General features: G+C 44.9%; 2 protein-coding genes across 3 annotated transcripts; both read left to right on the top strand.

Annotated features, from left to right (window-relative positions):
• Window positions 1-662: 662 nt before the first annotated feature.
• cyc1 (cytochrome c-1) lies at window positions 663-5,819 on the top strand. Its single transcript, XM_010754557.3, has 7 exons — window positions 663-819; window positions 3,114-3,304; window positions 3,396-3,522; window positions 3,609-3,766; window positions 3,859-4,019; window positions 4,832-4,932; window positions 5,187-5,819. Exons 1-7 carry the CDS (start codon window positions 742-744, stop codon window positions 5,289-5,291), a joined length of 921 nt encoding a protein of 306 aa, XP_010752859.1. The 5' UTR covers window positions 663-741; the 3' UTR covers window positions 5,292-5,819.
• Window positions 5,820-7,764: 1,945 nt separating this feature from the next.
• On the top strand, window positions 7,765-9,838 carry hesx1 (HESX homeobox 1). Of its 2 annotated transcripts, none has more exons than XM_027279766.1 (4): window positions 7,765-8,153; window positions 8,919-9,076; window positions 9,161-9,262; window positions 9,530-9,838. In XM_027279766.1, the coding sequence occupies exons 1-4, from the start codon at window positions 8,030-8,032 to the stop codon at window positions 9,701-9,703; spliced, it is 558 nt and encodes a 185-aa protein (XP_027135567.1). In that variant the 5' UTR covers window positions 7,765-8,029; the 3' UTR covers window positions 9,704-9,838. The 2 variants fall into 2 exon arrangements, with proteins under 2 accessions (XP_027135567.1, XP_027135568.1); XM_027279767.1 differs by lacking the exon at window positions 7,765-8,153 and adding an exon at window positions 8,563-8,754.
• Window positions 9,839-10,136: the final 298 nt, after the last annotated feature.

The following is a 10,136-nucleotide window of genomic DNA, read 5'->3' as shown; positions in this document are numbered from 1 at the left end:
AAGTATTTTGTACTTTGACAGAGCTGCATTAAGGGGGTTACCCTCGTAAATATCTGCTTTACTCCCCTTCTACACCGTGGCTGGTACCAACATCTCCGGGACAGAGAGAAATGTCCACACTCAAACATATATCAACCCATCAGGTTGATAGGACAAAGTTCATACAAAGTTAAACACAAAAATTGTAATTGTAAAATAAAGTAAGCATAAAAAAGAAAAACAGAGGTTAAAAGAATTTTTCCACTGCAATTATGTATAGTTTGTTCTTTATATTTTTATTCTTATGTTGTCTATCATCACAGCTTGGGATAAATAAAGACTATCTATCTATCTATCTATCTATCTATCTATCTATCCATAGACATATATACATAGACGCCGCATTGAGCGCTGAATCGTACGTCGACGTATGAAGTTCAGTCAATTTCCTGTTATTAGTTTACGGGCAGATCTGCCACATCCAATATGGCAGCGTGTCGACGTACGATTCAGCGCTCAATGCGGCGTCTATGTATATATGTCTGTGTATATATGTCTGTGTATATATGTCTATGTATATATGTCTGTGTATATATGTCTATGTATATATGTCTGTGTATATATGTCTGTGTATGTATGTCTATGTATCTATCTATCTGTTATATTTTATTGTGAAAATCCACACCGGAAGCAGTTGGTGCCCGGCTCGCGGCGCTGGTCTCGAGCTCCTCTCAGCTCGGAGAAGACGCGCAGAGAAAGAAGATGGCGGCGCTACGAGTCGCGGTGTCGGGGAGCGGCAGAGTTCTGCTGAGCGCGCCCAGAACTATCCACACCCCGAAGGTAGGTGGACCGACTGAGCGGCGGCTCCGTGACCCGGTTCGGAGCGAGTCCGGGACCGGGTTTAATAGAAAGAAACGGAGAACGAGCTGAGCTAACGCTAGCCTGGCTGCTGTCAATGGGGTGAGACAAGGTCACTCGTGTTCGCCGCGTGTTTTCAGGACGGGTCCCCCGCGGTGCCGCCGGGTCTGAGGGGGTTCTGTCAGCGGGGACACGCAGAGACGGACACGGCGTCGGTTACCGTTAAAACACCGATTACCGGGACTCTGAAGCCCGCTGTGTGTGGCAGGCTAACTCGGTTAGCTCACTCATGACCGCCCGGTAAACGGGACACGCTGACCGGAAACTGAACCTGTCCGGTATTAAACGATCACACACACACACACACACACCTGCTAACACCTGAGTGTGTGTGTGTGTGTGTGTGTGTGTCAGGCGCGGTGACGTCACGTTTTGTCTATAAAGTCAAACGGCTAATGTAGCCGAGCTAACGAGTTAGCATTTCAAGGACTGCGAGGACTTCCGGTGATGAAAGGCGTCCACAGCTGTGACACACACACACACACACACACCTGCTAACACCTGTCTGTGTGTGTGTGTGTGTGTGTGTGTGAGGAACACCTGAGGTTAAATGTCCTCGTGCTGTGACCTGTCAGCTGTGACCTGCTGCAGGGACAGACTCACCTGCAGGTGTAGCAGCTTCTCCATGTGGTTCCAAAACCTCCATCACCTGTGCACAAGGTGACCTGATATGACGGTGCAATAGGTAGAGCGGGTTGTCCACTAATCAGATGGTCGGTGGTTCGATGCCCAGTCTGCATGTCGAAGGGTCCTTGTCCTGTAAGTTGTTATAAAAATTAGGATTATACTGGGGTGCAGATGTTTTATAGTGTGTGTGTCGTGTCTTTACCATGTCTTCCCTTAGTTGGCCTGTGTTTACTGAGGCTGGCAGGGAGAGACCGTTATAAATTAAAGCTGCAAGCAGCGATGGTCCTCACACATGTGCATAACATCGGTCTTGATAACCACAAGAAGTTTCAGACGGCTCTGAGAAAGTATACGATAGCGATAGAGTCTCGTTTTTTGTTTTCCAGAAAAATCGGCAGCGTTGACTTTGACGCTCCGTCACGGCCACGGCCTCTGATGAAAAGTTGCGATTTTTATAACTTTTCATTGTCGACGCATTAAGGACACACGCGGCAAGTTTCAAACACATCGGGTAAAATCCCTAGGAGGAGTTCGTTCAAATGCGACCCCTGGAAATGAGGCCGAAAACACGAAAAGGCCAACTTTGACAGAAACTGGACACCATACGCTTCACTGTAGCCCGGGGCACCAAGAGACTTTTTTGTGTGTCTCGGCATGTTACATACTCACTCCAAATTTCATACACGTGGATGAAACCGTGGCGAGGTGCCCCTCTGAAAACATACATCTAGGTGGCGCTGTCAAGCAATTTTTGCACGTCCATGTGCGAGACCCCCAAAATGCGCAATTTTACACCCGACTTTGGGGGGGGTAGGCGAATTTTCGTGAGTTTTCGAGTACATATAGGCGGTCGAAAATGCGATTTACTTTTAAACGTTGTTAAGCTTTAGAAATGCAATAGGTACAAGGACAGGAGAGACAGGCTAGGGGAGTACCATGTGGATATGAAACATAATGCTCATTACTGAGCAGAAAACCAAAATGATATTACCTGTATCAGTGGGGAGGTGTCTGAGAAAGCCCATTTTAAAAAATGTATAAGAACCAACTGATAGAGCTCCTCGAGGAGCCTTTTCTCTGTAACCTGTTTGTGTGTTGGACTGTTAAACGCTCCTTCTTGTACAAGAGTAATAAATTCAACTAAAATTTGATACTTTGAATCCAGTCCTCCTTATTCAAGGGTTCTTCCTTTAAAGATTCTCGTGACATGGGGAGGTCGGTAGCGTAGTGGGTTAAGCGGCCGCCCCGTGTGTTGAGGCTACAGTCCTCGCTGTACATAAGGATAGAAGCGTCAGCAACATGACTCGAAGTGTAGCTTGCTCTCAGGTTGGGAGATGGAGGTTTGTGTATATAGTGATCCAGGGATGTTGTCATGTGACCCTGTGAAGGGCAGTTTCATTAAGGGCGAGCAGAGAACGGCGTTACGATGACGTGCACTCTCAAATGTGAGTTTGCTGTCGCTGTCTCGCGTGATAGTAATCAGAATGTCTTTTGACCGTTGCTTCCAGAAATCAGGAATTCATAATTTTCCTCGTCCTGCGTGTTGTCCTGTGACGGCTAACCGGTGTCTTCTCCTCACTCCTCCGCAGGCAAACATGTCCTTCGCCAGCCTGCCACGAAACAAGAAGGTCGCCCTGACGACACTAGGCGTGGTCGCGGCCGGCGGCGCGGGGCTCGCTCTGATGCTGCACCAGTCAGTTAAAGCCTCCGACCTGGAGCTCCACCCGCCTCAATACCCCTGGAGCCACGGCGGACCTCTGTCCTCTTTGGACCACGCTAGGTATGACGGGTTTCTCTGAGTTCAAACATGTGGCACCTTTTTTTTTAGAGTTACACTTTGTACAGAACATTTTCTCTCTGTCGCCCCGCAGTGTTCGTCGGGGGTACCAGGTGTATAAGCAGGTGTGTTCAGCCTGCCACAGTATGGAGTACCTGGCCTTCAGAAATCTGGTGGGAGTGTCGCACACAGAAGCCGAGGTCAAGGTCATCGCTGAGGAGGTGAGTGCATACGAGTTCTCTCAGTCGGCGATGACTTCCTGTTTCAGGACGTACCTTTTTAAAGGTTTCTTGTGTGTGGTGTTCAGATCGAGGTCGTGGACGGACCCGATGAGAGCGGAGAGATGTTCACTCGGCCAGGAAAGCTCTCCGACTACTTCCCAAAGCCCTACCCCAACCCTGAGGCAGCCCGGGCGGCCAACAACGGAGCCATGCCTCCAGATCTCAGCTACATCGTCAACGCCAGGTACGTCCTGAAACACAGACCGCCTCCACGGTTAAACACGACACATGTTTGCATGTCTGTGGTGTTAACTCGTGTCCGCCTGCTGCCCGCAGGCACGGAGGAGAGGACTACGTGTTCAGCCTGCTAACAGGATACTGCGAACCTCCAGCCGGAGTGTCCGTGAGAGAGGGACTCTACTACAACCCATACTTCCCCGGACAGGCCATCGGCATGGCCCCGCCTATCTACAACGAGGTGCTGGAGTTTGATGACGGTGAGAAAAGACGCGTTTTTATCCAGAGCGCACGTCCGTGTGAGAATAAACATCGTTCTCTCTCCGTTTAGACGAAAACTTTCACCTTGAAGCTGAGCTTTTCCGAAACTCCCAAAATTAGAAAGAACCCACCTGACATTGACATCGTATCAAGGCCTCAGTCGTCGTGGTCTCGAAGCGAGGCTACGTTTTTCTACAATACTCGATACTGTGTCGAGTAATATGTTAAGTAAACAAATTTTCTGGTGTTTAAATCACCAGATTTACCAAAAAAATGACTTTCTAGGTCGCTACATAAATTCACTTTAATATATCACATCAGTTCCTTCATTAAAATACTTCAACCTTCGTATCACACACACACACAGCGTTAAAATATATTATAAACCCAGAAATCTGAGTAAAACCTGCTCAACTTTAAGTCTTGATAGTTTAAAAACGGTAAAAGCTGTCGATGAGTGAAGTGAATCCCTGAAGAGAAGGCAAGAGTCCCTACATTTTAAAGTTTAAATGAAGTCTTTCTGTGAAAGTATGCCAGAGCAGTTCATTGTAAAAAATAAAGACTTTCCCATTCATTCCTATGTAAAATTTTTCCGCAGTTTTTTGCGAATAATTCGCAAATCTCCTAGAAAAGTAATAGCACTGGATTTGGGATGAAAACTCTCGTTTTGATATATAATTAGTTGGGGTCGTCTCACCGCTGTGGGCCGCATGGAAGATGGAAGATGAAACACGCAGAAGAACAAATGTTGACTCGTGTCGTCGTCACTAATAATTGTGCTCATGGTGTTATTATGTGTCTGTTGCCATAGGAACCCCTGCCACCATGAGCCAGGTGGCTAAAGATGTGTGTACTTTCTTGAGGTGGGCTGCCGAGCCGGAGCACGACCAACGCAAACGCATGGGACTGAAGGTACGACACACACACACACACAAAAATGAATACTTTATACATAAAAAATGTAAATAAAATTACAAATCTGAGCTGATATTTGGTGACATCTTAAAAACAAGATAACAAGATTAAATGTAAGAATGATCTCGACCTTCATCAGAAACTGAGGCGACCACTCGCAGTTCTGTCAGTCTCCACACGGTGTCTCCAAAGCTGCACATGCTGGTCCACTCGAGCTTGTCGTGTGAATAATCTTTGCGCTCTCCTTCCAGTTGCTGATGGGCTCGGCCATCCTCGTCCCTCTGCTCTACTACTTGAAGAGACACCGGTGGTCAGTGCTGAAGAGCAGGAAGATCGCCTACAGGCCTCCCAAGTAAACAAGCGCACCCCTACCCAGGCTTAACACCTACCAAAAGAGGCGCCGCGTTCAACGACCCCGCAACGCTCTCGTCACAACGATCAACGTGGACACGGAACAAATGAAACACACACATGCCTTTCTGAGGACGGGGTGTAGAGTGTATATATATACGATGTTTATCCTGCAGAGAAATGCCTTTGTTAGCTGCTGGCGTGGTAGAACTGTGTGACAGCTTTCCCTCCATCCGGAATCTTGTGGTGCGAGTTTGTGTCAGAGAGTTGTGGCGTCCTTGAACGCACCCTCAGCAAAGTTTATGTTTGTTGTACGACATGACGTATCGGACGCTTTGTCACGATCGACAGAGTTGATCGATTGTCCATCTTTGTAAGATACTCAATAAACCACACGAGCGCTGAGAAACGGTCGACCTCAAAGTTTCAAACATCCTGGGTGTGTAAATCCATCGTCCCCTGTCCGTGGATCAAACGCAGCCTCTGAACCTGTTTTACTGTACAAAATGAAAAATAAATTATCTTAAAGGAAACTGTGTGCTGGTTTGTTTTATTGGTAACACACTTCATGAGGTTATAGTTTGACTACTAAAGAAGAACGTCAGCCTTCGTCCTGGTAACACAGCGTTCATGATAAATCCAAACACCAGCCACAGAAGATGATGAACACGGAGAGCTCGCTGATTATCGTGTTTGTATTGTCAGTAGTATTCAGCTTAAAGCCTCACAGAGCTGCTGCCTTGCACTCCAGGTCTTGTTTACTATTATTCTATGGTCGAGAACGATGCTCAGTAATTCATTAGATCAAAGTTCATGTTGCTGTCACTGCTGATCTCCACCTGCATCAAAAACTTGTTGGAGAACACATGAATCAGTTCTTTCAGGCTCCACTTGGTGTCTCTGAAGCTCCTCGAGCTCCAGCGAGTACTTTACTGCACATTAAATCTCTGGAAATATGTTTCTTGGATAGTGACGGTGGAAACATGAGGGGAACTCATGTCATGCCACAAACCAGGCACGGCTTATATGACCAACTCGAGTGAACACGCATTGGACATGTGAAACTTTGTAGTTTTCTCTTGAGCTCTCTGCTGATATCTGTCCGAACTCTGGCCTTTACTGGTTTTATCTCCAGCGTGCACACGCTGGTAAAGTTTGGGAATATTCTCAGAATCTGCTGTAATTCAAGCAAACGGACAGTCTGAGTGCTGCTTTGTCCAGTGATGCGAAAAGTTAATTACAAGTCTGCGTTCAAGGGACGTTTACATGCTGTCTGAACCTGGAAAGAGGTCGTCTGGATACTCTGCACCCTCTGAATGTTTCACAGAACGCTTTAAAACTCAAAGATCTGATTTTAAATCCACATTGAAAGACCAAGACACTGAATCACTGGCATGTCGTTGTTTTGTCCCTTTAAAAAATACGTTTTTAATCTCAATGGGACCTTTCCTGGTTAAATAAAGTCTTATTCCAGGGGACAGTTGGAACATTATAAGGCAGAACTGCTCTGCTACTTGTTACAATACTTACCATGAGCTAACATACAGCAACATATACATATACAGTGTGAAATGATGGAAACTTTCGTCTCTTTCTAAAGTGAAACATTTGACCTGTGGACACACTGAAACTTTCATATTTTTTTTTTATATCAAAGAGAAGTGTAACAGTGAACGGTTGTGGTTTCAGGGGGAGTTGCAGTCTTACAGTGTGGATGATAAAGTGTTAAGAAATGCTGTGTTTACATCTCTGTAAATTTACAGGTTAAAGCTGCACAGCATGTTAATTAGCGAGCTTTAAAGGTGCGGTAGCTCTGGCTCCTGGCGCTTCCCAAAGTTTGGAGATGTTCCTTCACAGGCTCAGAGTGTAGGAGGCCTTCCTTCCTCCATCCTCACATCCACCCTGCCTTTCACTGAGGGTTAAATAAACAAGTGTGCTGTTAGTTTAACGCTGCTTCAGGCGCTCATTAAGAACTAATCTGCTCCTGAAAAGGTTTTTCCTCCCCGCTGCTTCGAGCTTCATCTGCATCACAACACACACACAGATTAGGCTAATGGCATTAGTGGATCTCAGCGGATCATTACTATTGCCATCATTATCATCATTATTATTATTATTATTGTTGTTATTGTTATTAGATTGACTTGCAGCAGAAGGACGGACGCAGTGTGAAAAAACTAAACTGATTTTCTACTTTGGTAATTCAGAAGAAAAGGCGGCGGCGATGCTTTGTGTTTGTGTGACACCTCGTCCTAATCTCACACATGCACCCATCACATGAGGGAGAACACACACACACACACACACAAGCTGCAAACTTTACAAATACTCTGTTTTTGCAGAGTTGTGGCATTTGATTGTGAAACTAAGTAAACTAAAAATTTAAATATGCTGTCCCTCAGTAACACACACACACACACACACTGACACACACAGGGCAGAGATTAGCTGCTGTATGGAACCTCAGGGAATCTCATTCACATGGAAAAAACCCACTTCTTAATTCTAATTGGTGGCCGGTTGTAAATCCTCCACTCCCATTTAAAGCAGCAGTCAGCAGTTTGTACTCCTGCTGCTTCACATGTGCCTCACACTCCAGCATCCATTCACCTGCTCAGTGGATTTCAGACCACAGCTGCACAGCGAAGAACCAACAGCACCATCTGAACCCATGGAACTGTTGTCTGCTTCTGGTCGTCGTCATCAGTAGTTTCAGTCGATTAGTCGATCCCTGTCAATCGTTATGGCGTCCACTCTGGCTCCTGTGACAGAAGGAGGAGACAGGCCGGCGTTTTCCATCGAGCGGATTCTGGGTTTGGAGCTGGAGAGTCCCGGAAACTGTCTGAAACTCCACCGACCATGGACAGGTGAGGAGCAAAAGTTTTTAGATTTGAAATTTCTCTGCAAAGTAAAGCAAAGAGTGAAGCACCGACCGCCACATAGAAATGAAGACAGTAATATTCAAACGTAGACGTATCATTAACGTGGCATTTTTATTCAGTTTTTTGTGTCTCATATAAACGAGTGCACTGCAGCCGAGAAGACAATAAAATGGAAAATCACAGCATTATTTAACACTGTGTTTGTAAATTATAATGTTAAACTTTACTAGATTAATTAAAAGTTGCTTTTTGAAATGGAATTGAATTTATGGGTATATTTTTTGTAAATCTATGACTTCTGAGTTCAGGATTTTTATTGATATCATCCCCAAATTATTGCTCCCCTCGGTCATTTTCAGGTCTTTTTCTTGGTTTTGGAAAGTCACTAATTAATTCCAGCCCTCGTATGAATCAACCAGCTGACGGCTGTTTAGAAATTCACTGTTGTCTCAGAGAGTTTCTCTCGTCTCTGCATGATTGATCGGGTTTATTGTTCCATTGATCTCAACTGAACTGAAAAATAAACAAAAACTAAAATTCCATAATGTGAGTGTTTCATGAATCTGAGGGATGAAGCACACAACAGGTAATAATGGAAAATATCACACCAATCTAAATACTGAATATGTTTTAATACATGTGTAATCTGTTGGGTTCAGGATCTAAAAGTTAATATTTGCTTTAATGTTGTGAGAATACATCAACAGATGGCTTGATGTGAGATATATTCTTATGTTTTTATGTATCCAGAGATCGGAGCAGAGAAGGAGAACGCAGGAAACAGCGTGTGCTTTAATCATCATCATCATCATCATCATCATCATCATCCTCAGCAGCTGAAGTCTTCCAGGCCGACATCAAACTGGTACATCGGACGCAGACCACGCACCGCCTTCACCAACAGACAGGTAATCAATCAATCAATCTGTCAATAAATCAAAGATGAAGTCTATAGTTTGTTAATCTCTATGTGTGTGTGTGTGTGTGTGCAGGTGAGCGTACTGGAGACAGTGTTTCAGGTGAACTGTTATCCAGGTATCCAGCTGAGGGAGCAGCTGGCAGGGAGACTGGACCTGGACGAGGACAGAATACAGGTTCGGACAGACAGACAGCACAAACATCACGTCAATAGACGGTGATGTCAACAGACTTATTAATATATCTCATTAAATATTTGCAATAAGCAAATGAATACAGAAGAAGCAGTGTGTAGGATGTAGTGACATCTAGCATGGCATGAAGGAGACACCATGAGGACGTGAAGGTCCCAGCCGGTCTTTAGTTTGTCCTCATGTTGTCCTTAATGACTCTTCTCCTGCTTCCTCTGCTCACATTAATATTAATATTTTTCTCTCTCTCAGATCTGGTTTCAGAACCGGCGTGCCAAGCTGAGGCGTTCCCTCAGAGAAACCCGTCTGCAGCTGGTCCAGTCAGCCGTCGCTGACCTCGGGGTCAGACATGCACGAGGTGAGCAGGAGCTCGCCCAGCGACTCGCCTCCCGACTCCAGCTCGAGGTGGACGAAGTTGAGGAGTGATGACGAAGATGATGAACTGTACATTTAATGTTCTCTTTCTATCAGCTGGTTTCTTTCTGCTCCCTTCTAAACGTCATGAGAAGCTCAGCTGTGGAGAATTCACAGCCACAGGTTCAACTTAATATTAATTTTCTGTTTTCTAACTGTACAAAGTCTAATTAAAACTTATTAAAATATTTGAATCTTTTGTCTGTCCCATGCATGACTCTATCACAATACATTAGTCATTAAGATCCATCAATTTGATGGCTGTTACATCCATGAGTCAGGTTTATGACAAAGAGAAAATAAGACAAAGAGTCACACAACAGCGTCTAAAAGCATCAATATGAAAGTAAATACGTACCAACATTTTATTTTTTTACATATTCAACAATGAACTGCTCTGGCATACTTTCACCGAGAGACTTCATTTCAACTTTAAAATGTAGGT

The sequence above is a fragment of the Larimichthys crocea genome, chromosome VI (genome assembly GCF_000972845.2).
Source record: "Larimichthys crocea isolate SSNF chromosome VI, L_crocea_2.0, whole genome shotgun sequence".
Taxonomy (NCBI): Eukaryota; Metazoa; Chordata; class Actinopteri; family Sciaenidae; genus Larimichthys; species Larimichthys crocea.
Note: the sequence above shows the minus strand (reverse complement) of the source record. Positions and strands in the feature narration are given on the sequence as shown.